This window comes from Hemibagrus wyckioides, linkage group LG28, assembly GCF_019097595.1.
Source record: "Hemibagrus wyckioides isolate EC202008001 linkage group LG28, SWU_Hwy_1.0, whole genome shotgun sequence".
NCBI lineage: Eukaryota > Metazoa > Chordata > Actinopteri > Siluriformes > Bagridae > Hemibagrus > Hemibagrus wyckioides.
Window position 1 is genome coordinate 9,046,361 of NC_080737.1, and position 21,356 is coordinate 9,067,716.

General features: G+C 36.3%; 1 protein-coding gene across 2 annotated transcripts in view; it reads right to left on the reverse strand.

Annotated features, from left to right (window-relative positions):
- fibcd1b (fibrinogen C domain containing 1b) overlaps positions 1–21,356 on the reverse strand; it is a 113,865-nt gene that overhangs the window by 10,297 nt on the left and 82,212 nt on the right. For both annotated transcript variants that reach the window (XM_058382472.1, XM_058382471.1), the window contains one exon: positions 973–1,152. In XM_058382472.1, coding sequence (XP_058238455.1) covers positions 973–1,152 — 180 coding nt within the window. The remainder of the gene's footprint in view (positions 1–972; positions 1,153–21,356) is intronic.

Below are 21,356 nucleotides of genomic sequence, written 5' to 3' on the forward strand. Positions count from 1 at the left end.
GATACTGTATGCCAGGTCATGTAAACACAACCTGATTTAGACAGTTTCTTCCAACAAAATATGTCTTTTGGAGGTCTTTGTTTGGTTTACTTTCTGTATGTTTATTTAAGGACATGATCCCTGAATCTTTTTCAAAAGGCTAGATAGAGAACAGGTCACAAACAGGCTATTGTGAAAACGAGTTGCAGACAAGGTTACAAGGGTGAGGCAAAGGCAGGTTCAGAAACTAGGTGAAAACTCTAGATTAACTAACACAGACCAGGCTTCGTTACAAGGAGCAAAAAGGCTTATTGACATTGTGATTCAGACAAAATAGAGGATATATTTTGGCGACTATAATAAACGAGGGCTTAAATAGATGCACAGCTTGGCTCACAGTGCTCGGCATGAGGGGGAGATTCATGACAGCCGAGTTGACTATTCTTTGTAACATACTGAAAAAATGAATTTATAAGCACATGATTTCTTGGGATCATCATGAAAGTTCAGCTTCCCAGAAGTCACCACTGCTTGGCTAATAAATCCCACTGCATCAGCTGAATTCAAATGTCGCACCCCAGTTTTATGTCTGCAAACTGAAAAAGCGCTTTATTACACTTACGTGAAAGGTTTCTCTTTGCTTCTGTCAGCAACCTCCTCAAAGTGTGTGTAGGGAAAGTATCCTCATGTGTCTACTACCTAGGAAATTATCCACTATTCCAGACTTGTTTTTAAGGTGGCTCTAATTATGCTTAATGGTATTATACAATAGCTTTATGCCTTTTACATATCTGGCTATGTTTTTATGTGAATCATTTTTATTACAGGAAAGTTAATGCCATGACGACTTTGTTCCTTGTAAAAAACAACACTTTACATTATAAAGTGTGGCCTAAAGACAACACCCAAACTCTCTCATGTTTATCCTTTTTTTTTTTTTTTAATTCAATGGAACTTTTGAATCATCATATGTACACAACAATTCATGCATACCTGCAGTGCCAGTATAGTCACCGATGGTCAGTGGGTAGCCATCATCCTCAGGGTCTACGGAGAACAGTCCAACTCCAAACATGTCATACTGGGCGAATGCTGTACTGTTCTCAAAATCTTCCAGATCTATCCTCAACTCATAGTTCGCCTGGATAGACAAAGCATGGATCTGCCTTAAACCTATAGGAGAAAAAGTTAAAGAAAGAGAAAGTTATGTCCGTCATTACAGGCAAATATTAAGACTCTCAATACAAGTTCAGTTTTTCAGTTCAGAATCATAACAGATAAACATTACCAAAAGCCTCACATCTAAAGTGAATGTATAATCCATAGTAGGTGTAAACCTGCTAATTAGAATTTTGAATTTTCATATATTTATATTTTATATAGATAATACTCTGATCAAATTTGTGTGGTTTATTGATCTTGACTTCCAGCAAGGGTTTTCCATCTGCTGATGTCTACCTATCTTTTTCTGATGCTCCAGATACCTCTCAGTCAGATATCTCTCTCTAATCAGTTCCATAGGGAAGCTGCAGCGTATCTCAGACCAATTCTCTCCATAATTTGTCAGAATTCTGAGTGATTTTTTTGTTTAAATTAAAGTGAAAGAAGTCATAAAAAAACTATACCTCTGACCCAACCCTAATCTTCATGAGCTGCCACATTAAAAGTACAATTACTGCCCGAGTAGAATTACAAATTTTTAATTTTCATATTATTTCCCCAGGACTCATAGTGTTAAATTAAAACTACTTGATAATTAACTGCACAGAACCACACACACACAAACACACACACACACACACACACACAAACACACAAAACAACTATCCAAATATAATTTCCCCATTGTGCAAATGATTGCTTTCCAACAGTGTTTATTCTCTGTGGTCCCAAAAGTCAAAAAGGTATGTCAATATTTGTGTGAGGAAATTTGCATGGATTCACAAATAGGTTTTACACCTTTTTAAGTTGATTTACAAGGCTCCCCATTCGGATTATGCAAATCCAATGTTCCGAGCCTTTTCTTAGTATTTCACTGGCATCTAGATCCTCACCTTCAAACACAAGCACTTACCATTAAACCCAAAAGAAAATGGTTTGAAGAAAGAAATATCATTTTCTTTTCTTTCTTTCTTTTTTTTTTTTATCTTTGCTTTCAAATGTAATATGATGCAACATAAAAGCAAGAGATTTAAAATGAAAATATAATGGTACATCAATAAGACGATGGCAAGCATTGAAAAAGATCTAACAGGAATATGGTTGTGCCGTTATATTGCTGCAAAAATGTTTTGTTTGTAATGATCACACTTATCACTGCACCACTGTTACAGTGTGTACATGGGAAAGAATCTATTTTATTACACTTTTGAATAACCATTTTGTAATAAAAAAGGCCTATTTTTGTTAATTTGATGCACTTTCCTGTAAAGAAAACACAAATTTTCTTAAAGGATAAGCTGACCAAGCACTCATTTACTATGGTTTCAGTTCAACTCATCCATAAAATGTTTTTAATTGATTCTTAAAATAATGGAAATGAATAATTTAGATGGTGTCTCCTCTATGCAAAACAAATAAACTTTTTGAAAAATGAAAAATTGTGCATTAGAGACACTATTTTACTGCATCATGTATTAAATTCTGAATTTTAGGAGTTATATTTGAGGGCTAAAAATGGAATTCTGGTATTAAATACTCAATATACAATTGTCTGAAAATGACCCTCAGAGTTAAGAGTTCACATGTATTCACCTCATGTAAAACAAGAAAACACTGACCAAACCTACCATAATATTTATTTCAAACTGACATCAACATATTAGATCTTAAAAAAAACAAAGATATAGAAGATATCCTATTCTATTCAGAACGTGACATATTTACTACATTTTGTAGCCATCAAACAGGAAATGATGTGTCCTCCCGTAGGACATTGTGTGTGTTATATTTTTTTTTTATCAGGCCCATCATCTTGCATCCACATAGGATTCAAGGCCTATGCAAGGACAAACATGTCACACTGCTGTTTGGACACATTGTTGTTGACCTTCCCTTTAAACTAACAAGATGTCCCAACACACACCCACAAGTACCACGTATCCAGTCTCTCGTCATGTCACAAAAACACATCCGTTGCCTACTGCGTGTAAATTAAGGAATCTTCTAATCAAGCTGTTACCAAAAGGTAGGGATAAGACAAACAGTGGTCTATTTTAGGAAATAAAGACAGAGGTAGCATATATGCTTAACAAAGATTGATGGTAGGAGCTGTGCTTTATTTTTTAGCTAACAAAAAAAAAAGGAGAATATGCCAGCCAGGCTCATAGACACAATTTAGAGAAATGTTTGGATGGATTCTCTTAAGTGGGTTTTACTAATGAATTAAGACATGAAGGAATGATTTGTTTATATTTTAGTCAGTTTCAGATAACACAAATTTCTGGTATGAACCAAATGATTTACTTAAATAATAACACTCATCCGTCCATCCGTCCGTCCATCTGTCCGTCCATCCATCCATCCATCCATCCATCCATTCTCTACACCGCTTACCCTACTGGGTCACAGGGAACCTGGAGTCTATCCCAGGAGACTTGAGGCACAAGACAGGGTACACACTGGACAGGGTCAAATAGTAACAGCCAAGCAAAACTTCTAAACATATGTACTTCTTGTAAAAAAAAAAGCAACAACATCACTACTGATTGGAATGTTATGAGTCCAAATCCCAGGTCCACCAAGCTGCCACTGCTGGGCCCCTGAGCAAGGCCCTTAACCCTCAATTGCTCAGTTGAGAAAATGAGATAAATTCTAAGTTGCTCTGGATAAGGGTGTCTGTCAAATGCCAGAAATGTAAATGTATCAACGGGCAGTGGTAGCTATAATTGGCATGGGAGTAACTCATTTATTTTCATGTTCTTTTATAAGTAACAAGCATTAACCATCATTGAACATTCATTCATAATTTGCCCTTGAATAGTTACTTAATTTATTGTAAAGCATTATAAGTTCACTAAACACATGATTTACTCATTACATATGGTTCACTGGCTGTGTGTGCGTGTGTGCATGTGTGTGTGTGTGTGTGTGTGTGTGATTCATCAGGCCAGGCCACCTTCTTCCATTGATCCCCACGGTCCAATTTCAGATGCTAAGTGCTTTCAGTAGTGAATGGAGTCACCATGGACACTCTGTCTGGTCTGTGGCTATGTAGCAATCTGCATTGCGCTGTGTGTTCTGTTTGTTTCTCTCATAGCTGGCATTTACTTTTTCAGCAAATGGTGCTGCAGTAGCTGTTCTGTGGGATCAGACCAGATGGGCTAACCTTCACTCCCCACATGCATCACTGAGCCTTTGGCACACATGACCTGGTTGCCAGTTCAATAGTTGTCCTTCCTTGGATCACTTTTGTAGGTACTAACCACTGCACACCAGGAACACCCAACAAAACCTGTCATTTTTTTCGATACTCTGAACGAGTTGTCTAGCCATCACAATTTGATTCATCAACTTTAAGAATGAGCTGTTTACTTATTGCCTAATATATCCCACCCTTTGACAGGTGCCATGGTAACAAGATATTCAATGCAACTCACTTGTCAGTAATTTTAATGTTATGGCTCATACGACAAAACACATATGATGCATAACTTGCTTAAGAACTTTATTATTGCCACAGTAATAGTAACAGACACAGCAGAAAAAAAATAAAATAAAACTTATGTCTTTCTGAAATAACAATATTTCACTGAGACTCCAGCGGAGATTTAACATTGTTGTCTCTTTTATTTTATTAATCCAAGACAGATTACAAAAGACAAAACAGAATAAAAAAGGATCAAATGTAGTCTCATTGCCACCCAGACAAAGACTAGTAATTCTTCTTTAGAGTTTTACTTTAACAATGAAAGGATGTGGCAAATTAGCAATAAGCTTTCACATCCCTCTAAACCTGACACTGTCAGTGACAGTTTTCACACTACGCAGCAGTTATGTATGAAAATAGCAACTGGCTTTTGTTACACTTAAAACTTTGCAGTATGGTGTAGTTCTTGATAGGGTACAGTGTGCTTTGCATAAATAACCTCTTTTTAAAAGACTGTACACCTGTACATCTATAATAAATTTAGGTTTGTGTCTATGGAAAGTATGAGCATTGTGGATCTGTTTTTTATGAATAAATTTCCAAAAGTATTATAAAAAGGGTCCCTAAAAGGGGTTAGTCCAAGTGTATGACACACTGGGGCTTCAACAAACTGACCTGAGTGTTATCATTTTTTCAGAGAGAGAGAGAGAGAGAGAGAGAGATACCAAATGTTTCATACATGCACTGTGATTTAATTAAATCTTCTCCAGACTTGTTTCTAATATTTTACATTCAGAGTGAGTGTGTTTTTGTCGTTTTTTTCTGATCCCAAGGACAGACCACACCAAGGGTCGATCTCTAACATTCCAAATATGTGTTTGTGCTAGGCATGTTTGTGTGCCTTGAATTAGTAGCATTCACTTGCTCAGTTGTGAACCCAGTCGTAACGAGGCACAATTATTAAATCTTTTTTTTTTTTTTTAAACTGCTGCATATGTGTTCGCCTCAACATGCTGATTGCTCACGTATCTGAAGATGGAAAGTGTGTTTGTGTAGGTGTGCGAGCGTTGCAGCATTTCCTTCTCCTTGATTATTTATAACTAATGCTGAGAAAAATAAAGTTAAAATTCTTACAGGGTTCACAGTGGTAATGATCTGAGGACTACTGAAACACCATACTGATATTTAAAAGTGATTTTGTTTTACTTGACTTCATATTTACAGATAGGACTGAACTTTCTGACTCCTTTATGTGGCAATATAGGTAATTCAACTGATGTAACACTGATGCCAACAAAGCAAATGCAGATTTAAACAGACATATTCATAACTATGCCTGTTATTTCTTACATAAATAGACACAGACAATTCTAATAGGTAGATATGATACTGTAATAAGTACATTGTTACGCCACATAAAATAGGATTCTGGAATAAAATGTAGTGGATGCACAATAATCAGCTGACTCCATGCATTTAAAAGTAAGCCCTTGTAATATTTAGGAAACATGTAGACTACTTTTTCTTTGCCTCGTGATGTTCAGTCAACAGATTTTGTCTGAATTTCCACCTGTTATTATCTGTCTTGATGTATTTTGTAAGTGGATTTGCATCAGCCTACAAATATGTCAAAAAATATTCTAGGCCAACATGGAAGTTAGCATTAACCTGGTGCCCTTGACAAAAAGCCAATAGCATTTTTCAGTTGGCTTTTTGGATTATTCCAGAACATAAGCTATGATCTCTTTATGATTTATGATCATCTTCATAAATAATAATCATAACTTATTGATTATTAAGCCAGATTACAATCAGCAGAATTAAAAAGCTAAACGCTATAAACAATTTATATCATGGTCACATGACTTCAGTGTTCGGTGTCAAGCTTCTGATAACTTTTTCAATCTTTATTTAAAACCTTAGGATCCCTTGAGCTTTCTTTAGTGGAATTATTTTGAATGAATGAAAAGTTTGGAGTAGATGAGTTTTTCTGTATAGTTCTATATAGTTTTCTATATAGCCGCATGCCTTATTTGACAGCTTAAAAAACCACAAGTGTGATATTACTGCTATATTTTATATTGTAGAATATAACGTTAAAATATCTTGAGGTTGTGTAAACTACAGAGTTAATTTAAGGTATTTAGCCAAAAAGCCATTCAAAAAAGTCATTTACTTTGAGGATGATAGAACTAGAAGTGCAAAAATCTAACTCATTTCTTGGTTTTTGGACCCTGCAGCACTCTATGAGATAGTTCAAAAGAAATGTCTTAAATATCTTATACTGCTTGAACACATCACAGTATTTATCACAGCTAATTATAAGGCATACTGTAAATAATTGTTTGAGGATGAAGAACCAGCTAGTGTAATCTGGAGTAACTCCTATTTGATTGGAATTAAAGTTTACAGCCTTGTTGGCCCTTTGCAAATAAGATTGTCAGAAGCTATTACAGCCTTATTTGGTACAATGAGCCTAGCCAATGTGTGCTCTACACTGGGATAAATAAATGTAAAACTCAGAACTGACCTATCACTTGTTTTGTCAGTAATAAATAAGAACAAAATCTGATCTCAGGCTTTCAATACCAAGGCACAAATTTCACCCTAACTGTGCTTTTGAAGGACTTCAATTTATTTCAGTCAGAAGGAACTTCTGATTAAAGCATTACTTTTCTTTATTAATAAGAAAACAGTAGTGGGAGCATTCATGATTAAACATCATATCCAACCTTAAATCAGCCGTGTTGGCATTTTTTTCTAAGCTTTATGTAACACGTCTGCTTTTTCACACCTGCTGGTACTTGTTTCTATTACGTCTCTATGAACTTCACTCTAAAAAAAGTGTTCCTTGAGGTTCTATATAGAACCCTGGGGTTCTGTACTTGGCCAATAGAACCTTTTACCAAATAAATGAAGAACCCTTGGAGAGCAAAGAACCTTTTTTATTAAAATGGTTCTATAATTCATGTTTTATGACTGAAATGTAAACTAAAGATTACACAATAATTATAGGCCTACACAACACATTCACAAAGCTTTTTGAGTCAAGACCCAGGAGAATGACTGCTGTAGTGAAAAACGAGAGTCAATAAATATTAATATCTAGTCAATGTATGATTTGAGCTTTTTTGTGCAAGTTTGTACATTAGCATGAAACTTATATTTCCTAATACATTATAGTTTGCCTTTTTGACGAATCATTTTGTGAAATAAATAAACTAACCAGGTGTTTTCTTTATTTCGTACTAGACCATATTGTGATGGTTAACCCGAAGGGGGCATTAAAAACAAATAATCGTAAAAATGCCCTCTGGTGGCGTATATGTGTTTCATCATCCTTGAATTCCTATTGGTGGATTGGTGAAGATGAGTCTCGAGACAGCGACAGTTAATTTTTAATACATTTTTGAAATCATATTTAGTATCATCAGTTAATATTTCTAATTGTTAGAGTAGCCCTTGTGTTAAATAGTAATACTAGAAGCAAAATGGATAATATTTACCTCAGTTAAAAATACTGCAGTATATATATATATATATAAATTAATTGCAAATTGAATAGAAAATATGATCTAGATGTCTACACTGTATTTCTAATCAAGTTCATGTTACTTTAATCAAATGGGATTCAATGCCTGGAGTAATTTTGATTACCATGGCCACTCTTTTTCTTATTGAACATTCTGTCTCGGAAATACATCACTATATGGTAGTCAGTTGCAAGCTCCAGTTCATGCTGACTTTAAGGAACTTGTTTGGCTGAAAGTGTGTAATTTGGATGTATGCACCTAAAGTAAACAAATGTTTTGTATTTAAGATGTTGCATGAAATGACGATGAGGTTTGGAACAGATTTGCCAAAGAACATGGAAACATCTCTAAATGAAATGGCCACAAACATCATCAGGATTGCAAAAGAAGGAAGTCAAAAAAACCTCTACACCTCAATCATCAAATCTCCTTGGACCAGCAGAGGAAACCACAGAAGGTAACTACACCATATATTTTTCCCCATCAAACCTATCTGTTCCTTGCCCAGTGTAAAGTTACATTGTCTGCATTGTCAATGTAAAGGTTGTAGCACCTATAAATTGTATGAGTGAAAACATGTATTAAAATAATGTTAGTATTAAAGGAATAGTTTACCCAAAAATGAAAATTCTGTCATCATTTATTCACCTCTTGTCATTTCCAATCTGTATGACTTTCTTCTTCAGAACACAAAAGAAGATATTTCGAAGAAGGATGGTAACCGAACAACAGCAATGCCCATTGACCTGCATTGGTTATGTGTCCATACAATAGAAGTGAATGGGTGCCAGCGTTACCAACATTCTTCAAAATATCTTTTTTAGTGTTTAGTGAAAGCCATATAGGTTTGAAATGACGAGAGTGAGTGAATGATGACAGAATTTTCATTTTGGGTAAACTATCCATTTTATTGATTTCTGTACCTAATGTACAATAATTTGTATCTGTTTGTAGGTCTTGTTAGGAATGCTGCACTCATTTTATTGCCAGCACTATTTAAAGAAAACGCCAGCTTCCTCTACTGTGTAGATAGTGTTTAGTATAGTGTTTTCTGTAGATTCATTTGCATTTGAAGTGCTTGACTTGAATTAAAGGAACTGTTCGAGCAAATTTAAAAATTTTACTCTGTTTACTTACCCTTACAGCAAATTTTTAACAAAAATTTTCAATGAAATTTACCCTATAATTTACTCACTCTCTTCCTTAGTCACAAGCTTTCATTGAATAGCACCCCAAGCTTCAAACTCCAAAAAGCACATTGATCATAAAAGAAATCTATACAACTCCAGGGGTTAATACTTGTCTTCTAAAGCAAAATGGTATGTTAGTGAGAGAAAAGGTTAATATTTACCAAGATAGGTTGCTGTAATTTGACTACGTATAGATAAAAGAATAACATCCAATGCGGCGGCACATCAGCTCCACATAAATAATTATGAGTCTTGTTGGTTCTTGCGTGTCGGGTGCCTAGTTGTCATATCTGTGTTGTGTCACGATTGTAAAAATGTACAGTCAACTTGTATAAATTGCAGTGCTATTTAATAGTTGTTTTAATTGTTCATGTATTGTTTTTATCTGCATTGTGATTTGTTTTTTCTCATTTCAGAGACACATGTAAAAGTTAAGTACTGTATATGTACATACAGTACATAAACAAGCTTATGTATGTTTATTAAAAACTGAAAATGCTTAAGTAAAAATAATTAAAACTAAATGGTCGAATGTAATTAAACATTTTAAATGTAAAATAATTTAAAGTTTTGCTGTCTAATACAGAGTATACAGAGGTGCAATTTTAAATATGACACTAATATTTTTGTATAATAAATTCAATAAATTTAAACTTTTTTAATTTTCTGGATTGGTTATATTTCCTTATTCAATAATAAATAACTCTTTCAATAATAAAGAACCCTTAAATGGTTCTAAAAAGAACCATCTCACTTGGATTCAAAGAACCATTTGGGGTTCTTTTTAATGAACCCATTAAAATAGAACCATTTTGGGGTTCCATATATGAAGCGAGTGATAGAACCATTTCTGGTTCTAAATAGAACCATTTGTTTTAAGAGTGTTGCTTATGGGCGATTGAAAATATACGCCTTTGTGAAGCCCGTGTTTGTTTGGGTGAATGCAATTCTGCAGACAAAACAAATTGCACAACGTTGATGCTGGTCCTCTTTCATCTCAGTCCTATTGTCAATATGTTTACATTGCAAAAAAAATGAACACTGTCTCTTCTGTTTGATTAAAATTTCATTGTGGATATCTGAGAAACCACACATGAACCATGCAGCAGGTAATGAGAGGCTGTGAGAATGCAAATGCAGATTAAGCAGCTTTAATGAAGTTAAGGCAAACTGATCCAAGACATCCGGCAAAAGCAAAATAAAAGCAGGCCAGGTCAGGTGAACGGAATAATGATTCAATTTCAACAAATTTACTGTCAAGTAGAGACGTTGCATCCACTGAACCCCAATTAGGAATCTCATAGCTTAGAGAAAATTCTTTTGTGGTGATGTTCCTGTGCATTCAACTCGTAAATGCGATCTTTCTGACATGACGTGACTGCAACAGAAGTACTTAGTAATGTTAGGCCAGAGTGCAGCTGAGCTTATACTTATGTGTGTGTGTGTGTGTGTGTGTGAAGTGGAGCCTGGTGCAGCCATCTTGGCATGTTAGGAGTTGGAGTTTGACACTGTGGCAGAGATTTAAATATTTATTTTACTGTATTTTTTTAATGCATGCACAATGTATGATGTACAAATAGAAAAATAATAAAATTTTCTTTCATCCTGCAAATGCTTGTATGCTTGCTGGTCCAGATGCTAGGGAAAATCCCATTTTAGGCGCATGAACTATGAACTATGTGGATTAAGCTAACTTAAAAAGTGACATTTAGTTTAAGCTGTAATAGAAGAGTTACATTTTTTTAACACTGAATTGTATTGCACAATTAGCATCTCATAAAACATGAGTCTCTCAAAAGCCCATTTAATATGTTCAACAAAAGCACCTGCTTGATATAGGAACAAAGTGTAATGGGGAGGAGTCTATTCACTGCAATCTTTATGTAGGGCGAGATGGAAAGTTTATTCAAATTAATTGACAAGTAGATTGAGTAGAAACAAATACTTTCAGTCCGTAAAAATGTGTACTTTTATGTATATTTATCCTGATCTGTATACCTGCTGAGAAAGCTGTCTGTCACCTTTGACCTAGCAAAATCTAGTATGCCAACAAAGTATTTACGAATGAAGTCGTTCGCAGGATGTTAGAAGATGTTAGCAGGCCAGTGTTGTTGTCCTGGATGTTTCAGTCTGGTTAGTTCTTTTATTTTAATTTGTTTCAAAACATGAAACCTGTGCAAAAAATAATGCATTTAGCTCAAACTGTGTGTAATGGTATTTTTTATTTTGGAACCCTTAGCTGCAGATTCAGCTATAAATTTATCTTCCATTAAAGTTTAAATCAGGCAAATTGCACCACGTACCACATATTAAATACGCTCTTCACGAGGCATGCATTGCAGCTTGAGAGCCTATTGAAATTGGTGAAAATTGTAGAGCTGTCAAAATGCTCAGGAGAAAACAGGAAGCTTGAAAATGTGTTAAAATCAAACTGTTGTTAAAGCCTGTCTCATATTAGAATCAGGAACAAATAAACGATATGGAGGATATGAATATATACAGCTCGTAGGTCAGCAGACTCCTAACTTGCTTTACCCTACAATAAAATAAAATCATTGTAAGCATTTTTACCCCGGATAACCATGGGAGTCATGAAACATTCCTGGAAGTTACATCCAAGCAGCGGGCTTGTGCCACATTTGGGCCAAGCAGCTGTTAATAGCACTGAATACTCATGAAACCCACCACACATGGGCCACATCTATCAAAACATTACTACTATTACTGCCAACGTTGTGGTTCAGTCTGTTTTCCATTTCCTCTTAACCAGATGCGAGATATCCACCTGGAATAGCTACAAATGAAGGCAAACACAAACATGGTTTAATCTGCCCAGGTAGCTGGTTATAAAATGGTCCTAATGCTAGATACAGATATGTTCTCTAACTAACTCTGGGGCTTCCCAGGAACTGGTCTATTTATTCTAAGATCACAGAGCACTTTAACTGCACACATATGACTCAGTTTAGCTAATTATGTGGCTGTTGATTGCAAACTGGTTGCACCAGAACTAATTTAGCAGTTTCATAGCAATAGAGTGGTAAACACCTCCATTTCAATACCATGTGGAAAAATTATGCGGTTTTGCACCACAGTCATGTTACACAACAAACAAGTAAATGCCCTCTGTAAACAACTCTCTTTTTATTTTTATTTTTTTAAGGATTTTTAGTGTCACCTAGGGAAACACTGAATGGTAAAGATAAGATTTTTCATGCTATTTATTTATATATCTAGCATGCTACTGAATTAATTTTGCCGGATTATTTCAGCCCATTGCAGTATGTTTATTCTGACCAGGTTGGTTCATCCAGTTTTCTAATCAACCACAACACAACCTTTCATTCAAGTATAGCACTGCTCAGGCTTAGTCACCAGTCTCCAAGCATTTTCAGATAAAGCTGTGCACTATTATTATCTATTAAATGGATAAAAAAATAGCAAGTGGACTGTGCAGTACAATGTACACATCAAGCATGGGACAAATAATACATTACACAGTGCTGTAACCAGCTTGTTACAAACTGTGTCAGAATACTTCTTAGCACACATCCACACCCACAAAAGGAATTTTGAATTAGTGTCTCATGGGGTAAAGACCAAAAACAACCAAAAATAAAAAACTTGAGATGTCACGACTGGCACAAATGTTCAACAGAGGATGTAGATTTCTTCTGCTTAGAAATGATGCTAATGATGTCAAGCCCCACCTTCTCTGTGCTAAGAAGACAAAAGACAAAGTTCTGACATTGATTAATGCAGTAAAACCATCACTTTGTGTTTATCATTCCCTCTGTAACGTCTAATGAGGCTGACATCAGCGTCTGTTATATTAAAAATTCATGTATTTACTCACTAGGAGGCTTTGTTCCTTATGCCGCTATGCTAAAAGGTTCAAATATTAATGCTTTATTTGGTTTGCTTGAAAAAGTCTGTTGTAGTAGGGGGTGGAAGAAAAGTATAAAATGCCTTTATGCTGCTCAGAGGGGTCTCGAATATGGCATTAAAAGCCGCCCAGAAGAGAAAAAGCGAAATGGGAACAGAAGGAACATACCCAGTAGAGAAACGATAGCACTGTTTTACCTCATCCTCTTTGTGATATTTTTGTGAGATTAAATATTTATAGTGCTCCCTATGCGAGTTGGCAAGGAACAAAGGAGGTGTAACTGAAGGAGGAGAAAGAGAGATGGCAAGACGGAGCAGAAGCTGGAGAGGGATTTCTTTGAATGCGTGGCTCTCAAGAGAGGTGCACGAGGGCAAAAGCAGCATGTGTGTGTGTGAGTGTGTGTTAAGCAAGTAAAGAATGCAAGTTATTAAACTTCTAGCTCAGGTGGTCTTAAAGTTCATTACAGTTTTTTTAACAACCTACTGAGGCAAACGTAAGAAGCCCGAAGAAGCTGCTGAACTTTTCACAACCTTTTTCCAAACTATATGTAAAATTCCATTCTACTAAGCCAGTTGATGGTACTGATACTATGTACTATACAGATGCATGATAGTATATGTGAGCAAGTCTATGCATGGATGTACCTGGTTGAAAAGGGTTTATTCTATTCTATTCTATTCTATAGATACACCTAGGACTTTTTGCATTCCATCTTTCCATGTTCATCAAGTGCAAATATATATCCCCCCACCAGCATCTGAAAAGGATTTCCTCAACTGCATCCATCGTAGTGTAACGTCTGGGACCCCCGCCCTATGCGGGGCTCGACCCCAGACGCCCGTGGTGTGTGTGCGCACGCCAGCACACGGTGTAATGAGACCCATGCACAGGATTCAGCGAAGCACTGCTTTTATTACATTTAAGACGCGACATAGGGAAACAAACGTAACACTAGACATGGCGTGGTTAACTAAACTAAACTAAACCTAGACCTTAGCTTGGACATGGACCCTAGCAAACAAAACCCCAACAGAAACCACAGTACAGATAACAATCATGGACAAGGACACAAACACAAGGATCCCTATTTATAGGGGTAGACATTAGGGCTAATGGGATACAGGTGACACAATCAGGATAGGAACAATAGGAAGGGCATAACAAAAGACACACAAAGAAGCAGGCTTCGAAGGTTCACCTGCCAGCGCCCTCTCTGGGCCTGGCAGGGAACTGTCCAGCTGTTCCTGACACCTAGAACTACCAGCGGAATAAGAAGTCTGAAAGGTAAATGTCAAATATTGTTACAGTGTTATGCTTCTTGAATATAATTAATTAAAAATGCATACCCATAAGCTATGTACTGAATATTAATGTAACAGGGAAGTGAAGTTTCTAAAGAATATGTTTGAAAACCACTGTTTCACAAATCCATCAGTGTTATTCATACGGCATATGAAAGTACACTTACAATTTACATTTATTATACGGTCAGATAGTAAAACAAAAAAATTAACCCCACACGGACCAGAACTGTTTAATTAACATGTTCACACTTGTTAATGGCAAAATTCAGAAACTATGTGAAATAACATGGTCCAAAATTTGTGCCTAAACACCAAAGATCATTTAGTTATCAGTATTTAGTAACTGTCAGAGTACACACACACACTGGAAGCAGAGAGCAGGTTTAGTGCCACTTTAATTTAACACAGGTAGGCAGAAGGTAAAACGTAACTAAGGAAGTATGCAAAACTAAAATGAGCCGGCAAAAAAGGCAAGTAGACGAAACAAGCAGAAGTTATGCTCTTTGGCAAGAGAAGAAACTTGTGGCCGTCACTATCACTAATTACAGCTCAGGTGACTGTGAGCGAGGTAGTGTTGGGACCGGCGTGTCCGTGACAGTAACAAGCTGTAGTTTTTTTTCCTGCCCTTTTGGATTTTTTTCCCTTTACATTAACTGTTACTGAAATTCTTATTATGTAGAAATAATTATAAATTATAAGTTTATGAAGAAAATCAAAAAAATTATATTACTGTATTATCAGCTAAATTTGACATTACTTAATTTGAGTTCTCTGAATGTATTGCTGAGGTGTAATCCAGGTGCAAATACCAATGGACATGGAAGTGGAAGAAGAAACATGGTCAGTATAAGCTGTCTTTTGTTCCAAAAAGAGTATTTAGTCAGTGCTATCTTAGTTTGCATTGGATTCCAACCCAACCACCCATAAATTTGGTTGCTGTTCAACACCATGTTGCTGATAAAAAGTCAGACTGGCTTTAAATGGCGCTACTGAAGCACCACGTGAAATAGATAATCAAGAAGAAGCCTCTACTTGTCACACATACATTATGGCACAGTGAAATTCTTTTTTTTGTATATTCCAGTTTGTTAGGAATTTGGGGTCAGAGAACAGGATCAGCCATAACACAGCCCCTGGAGCAGACAGGGTTAAGGGCCTTGCTAACGGGCCAACAATGGCAACTTAACAGTGCTGGGGTTTGATTAGCAACCTTCTGATCACTAAACCAGAGCTTAAATCTTTATGCCACTGCTGCCCATATAGGTCAACAAGCAGCAGTAATCGATGCTAGGCTAATTGTGGCACTTCTCAGACCACATAATATCTGATTCTCTGATTTAGTATTTTATCTAATGGATATAAAAATCTTGCTATTTTTTTTCTTCTAAATGTGGTGTTAAAATTTATGAATGTTAAAAATGCATTTCTATCATATATCACTATTAACAACTATAAACAATCAGGGCTGTCTCAAGAAATCATGCTGTAGGTAATGGTATGTCCACTGCAGGTAAACAGAGAGATTGGATGGACTCAGGTGATTGGATACACACAGGTGTTGTCACCAGGGTCATGTTTACAAAGATTATTGGTGGACATAAAGAGAGAGAAAGAGAGAGAGAGAGAGAGAGAGAGAGAGAACATCACTGACAGAAAATGACAAATGGGATTCCTACACTAATGGAAGCTATTAAATGGGTTAGACATATAGAGGGTAAGAGACACAGAGAGAGAGCTAGAGAGATATAAACCTTATCTGCAGTCATGAATGATCACCAGATATTTGAAGTAGTTTTTGAAAACTCTCTGGATTGAAAATATTATTTCTTTGCCACTGTATGTCATATATAATTGCTTTATGTTTTGAAGATAATGTGAAGTTTAACTCTACTTTAACTTAAATTCAGTTAAACAGTTTCTTTAACTATATTACCTGTATATTAAAGGATAGTTTCTAAAAGTACACTTGTGTACCGTCTCAAAATGTATCCATCTCTCTATACTGTAGCTGGATAGATAAATATCAATACTATACTTTTTACTCTTTATTTTACTTTTTCTCACTCTTTATCTCTCTTGAACTGATCGTATGTCATGAGCTTAAGGTTGGATGATGACTGTGAATCAGTGCACTGCATTACATGCACACACTATTTGTGTGGCTGTGAGGAAGAGAGAGAGATAAAGAGAGAGAGAGAGAGAGACTAAGAGAGAGAGACAGAGACAGAGAGACAGAATGAGAGCCTGTGAATTCCATTACTCCACACAGATAATGGATGCTGTTCTGGAGCAGTAAGCCAGAGGTATAATTCATCTGAAAGCAAGAGCAATTTACAACCAGAAGACACAACAATTAAAAAAAAAAGGAACTGGAAAGAAGAGGACAGAAGTAAAGGGTGAGACAGGGTGAGAGAATCAGGGAAAGAAGGAGGATAATATTTTGCCCTTTGTACCATCTGTGTGTTCTAGGAATGAATCTAACCAGCTCTATTACATGTTTGTCTGTGCACTGTCTTTCTTTCTCCTTATCTTTTTTTTTCTCAGTTCTATCTCTGTGGTATTGTAGCCCCTCAAATCTAAAAGATCACAAACACTCTTTTTTATTTGTCCTTATCTCTGTCTCTTTAAAGGTTCACAGATGCTCTCTCTCTCTCTCTCTCTCTCTCTCTCTCTCTCCCTCTCTCTCCCATCTCTCTATCTGAAAGATCTCAGATGCTCTCTCTCTCTCTCTCTCTCTCTCTCTCTCTCCCTCTCTCTCCCATCTCTCTATCTGAAAGATCTCAGATGCTCTCTCTTTCTCTCTGAAGGATCACAGATACTCACTGTCTATGAAGGATAACAGACTCTCTATCTCTCTCTCTGAAGGCTTGCCGGCACTCTCAGTAGGCATGGAACAATTGGTGATAGTATCCAGATTTCATATATCACAGTAGCTATCATAGCTATCAAGTTGTATGATTTAAATGTTTGTCAGAAAATGCTGTGTCTGTTGTTTTATGATTGACAAGGTCTATTCAACAATCTTGTATTTTTGAAACTTAATAACCTGCTGTCTGACTTTGGAGCAGAGAAACCAAACATCCTTTTCCAAAGTGCCTTAGGTTCAGTACTTTTATGCTAATTTTTTTAAAGGATTTATAATGGCTTATAATCCTGACTTCAGTTTTGCAGCATTCCCGAACTTGTTAATGAGTAATTAATCCAAAAACAAACAAACAAAAAACCATTGAATAAATGCTTATGCAATTGCTTGTAGCTACAGTTGACTTCTGGTATATATCCCACCATAATGTTGTAATGTGTACACAACCTGTGGTACATGCATTTGACCACAAAACAGACTAAATTGAAATTCATGGTGATCACCAGCATCTTTCTATTCCAAACTTCCCATTCCAGCATCTTCACATTCCACATTTCCATCTTTTTCTGTAGCCACCATGCCCCCATCATGCCCCTTCTATTTAACAACTGCAGATCCAAACTACAATCTACACTGGAAAAACTAAAAACCTTATTGTCAAATGCCACATCTATCAACATCTAGGAGCCAAGGGAACCATATTTGCCATGCTCTCTGTGTGAGAGGATTGCATTCTGCCTCTCCCCTTTCACTCACAGAGACTCTAGTCCTTCAAAGGTGGGCATACAGCTTACAGCACTTTTCTCCAAGTGTGTTAAGCTGCCCTGTGAGTGAGCATGAGCAGCAGTTCAAATAGAAGAGTTTGGCTGGCTACACATGTCTTAGAGGAGCATATGTTAGCCTTCACTCTCTGTCAGTTGGTAGATGAACAAATTAGGTTGAAATGGGGAAAAGAAACTACCATGAATGAGAGCAGGGTGGCTTAGGGGTTAGCATGTTTGCCTTGCACCTCCAGGGTTAGTTTTTTTAGGGTTGATTTTTGCCTCCACCTTGTGTGCATGGAGTTTTGAGTTCCAAGATGCTCAGGTTGAGGGGGTATAACCTTGATGTCCTCAATGTCCATAGACAGGCCTCTATGAAGAACTTTTAGACCAATACATAGAACTGCTGTTTTGTAAGCATTAACTTTAAGAAAAGTGAAGGTTATCCACATCTTTGTTTTGTGACTATTTATGGTAATTTAGGGTGAACAAAAAGGTGAGTACCATCAGCATTATATTGAAAAATGATTGATGATAACAGGATGACAGGCATGTTGAGAGGACTTAGTAACTGGCATGCAAATCAGTGGGGATTTGTGTTATTAGACAGCAGTGAAGTGTGTCTATCTGTAAGGTAGGACATAAACTATGATAAGACAGTACCAGAAATGCCAATGGCATACAGTTGGGCAGTGACTATAAAACAGAAAAGCTAAGGTCAAGAAGAAGAAGAATACTAATACTAAGTTCAAAGCAACAGTAAGGACAATAATGACCTTCGGGAGACCAGTCTCTGCTGTGGAGGGGATAGGACGCAGAAATATTCAGACAGATTACTTGTTGCTAGGTGGGGTTTTAAATGTTAGGCCACAACTCTTGTTTTGGGACAAATGTCTGATTAGTGATTGGCTGGTAGTTATTTAGGTCACTAGCATCTACACCAGGTTTATTATGAACTGTTGTGACTGCAGAAGTTTTCAAATGTAATGGCACAGTTCCTCAGGAAAGAGATTCAATAATTAGGTGAGAAATAGGAAAAAAAAGACATTCTCTAAGCAGAACAGTCAGGGCAGTATCAAGCTAGAATGATGTTCATTTGCAGTAACTAACTAATAGTAACTAAATAATGAGTGATAGAGAGGTGGGGGTAAATTATTAAGGTTTAAAAGGGAATGTGAATGATTCACAAAATAATTTACGCAGCCCGAGGCAGCAAAGATAGGAGAGATTATTACTTTGTTTAGAGTAGAGAAAGTTACTGTTGTAGACCTGCAGTTCATACCGTTAATAATGGAGGAGAAATAGGACAAGCGTGCAGCATCGAGAGCTGACCTGTATATTATCACAAGGTATAGTTCATAATATAAACAGTAAGGTATTTTTTTATAGAGCCTCTCAAGGCAAACAAGCCTACTGCTTTCAAAGCTTGGAGCTTAACGGTAACCAAAGAGAAGAGTGAAAGAAAGGTACACTCCCAGTTTCCAATGCAGCATGAGATTCAAAAGCTTTAGTGCTAGCTTGTTCGTATGTAGAACGGATCTTAATACTTTAGCAAGGTTGGAAAGTGATGAAACTTAGGAGCACTAGATTCTCACCCTAGAGTCTCAGGTTGATTGACCATAAAAGTTCAGATTCAGAACTTTCTTAGCTCAAAAATCTCAAATTTGATTATGAGTGACATAAAGTAAAAGTGGTAGAGCAGTAAGAATAATGTAAAAGTGATTTTCAGTGATTGTTGTATAGAAGGAAATAGTTGGCTACACTACCAGTCAAAAGTTTGGACACATCTTCTAATTCCATGGTCTTTCCTGATGTTTATTTCTTTCTACATTGTAAAACAATGCTGAAGGCGGCCGAAATACACAATAATCTCGTTTGAACAGTTGATATTGAGATATGTCTGCTACTGATGCTCTGTAAAGCCTTCATAACGGCTCTAATCTGAGGTGCTGTTAATTGGTGATTTCTGAGGCTGGTGACTCTAAATGAACTTCCCCTCTGCAGAGGTAAGTTTTGGTCTTGCTTTACTGGGATGGTCTTCATGTGAGCCAGTTTCATCACGGTGCTTGATGGGTTTTGCAAATGCACTTGACAATACTGTTCTTGCAAGAACTGTTCCAGAACACCTGACCTTCGTGTCTTAAAATAACAACTGACTGTTTTTTTGTTGTCATTACATATGGATTACTTAAGTCCATGTGAGTTATTTCATAGTTTTGAAATCTCCAGTATTGTTCTAGAATGTAGAAAATAAATCCCTAAACAAAAAACATGGAATTAAAAGGTGTGTCCAAACGTTTGACTGGTAGTGTATATTAAACATTGTACATTTTACAAATGATACCATAGTACCATTTAATTCATGAGCAAATTGTGTATATCCAGTCCCTAAACATTCTGAAATGATACTTGGGGACTCCAATCTAAGCTTCACAGGAGGTATTAAATGAAAAAAAAAAAAACATTATTGCAGAACTAGCTAATATTGCAGAAATCATGTAGTTTCTTAATAGATAAAAAACAAGAAATAAAAAAAAAAAAAAAACTAGAGTCATGAGACTGTGTAGTAAGTGAGACATATCAGCTCCTTTAATGATGTCTCTGAGCGTATCACTGCCCAGGCGGCAGGGATCGCAGACACATATACTGGGACAAAAACACACATACCACAGAAAAATCCCATTTAATGGCATATTCCTACTTGGCCCTTGTGTTAAAAGCTTGCATTTCAAACAAGGTCAACACAGTGAGTTTGGTCGCTTCCCACAGATATCATACTTCAGTTTGCAAAAGTACTTTAGGATGCTTAATAATTGATAAAATAAAAACTCTAATAACTTCATAAAGTCTCTCAGGGAGAAAAACAGAGTGTGGGAGAGAGTAAAAGAGAGAAGATAAAAAGCATTAGGGCATGTTGTGTGGTGTGTGTCAAATTATTAATGCGGTGGGATGCAGTGTATGTTGCCTACAGTGTCAAAATGCATCATGTTGTGAGAGTTCACATCTGTTTGTTTGTAGTCCCAGCTAAATAGCTATTGAGATGCAGATGATATTGCTATATACAGTCATGTGCTTCCATCTAAATGTTTCACGTTCTAAAAATCAATGTCAGTAAATGAAGTAAGTATGAAAGCGCTTGTTATTTCAGCCACGATTATGTGAATAATCTTAAGACATGCAACAAGATCGCCTTAACAAAAACGGTGATAAGCTATTTACCTAATAATAAAATAAAATGAAACAGAGGAACAC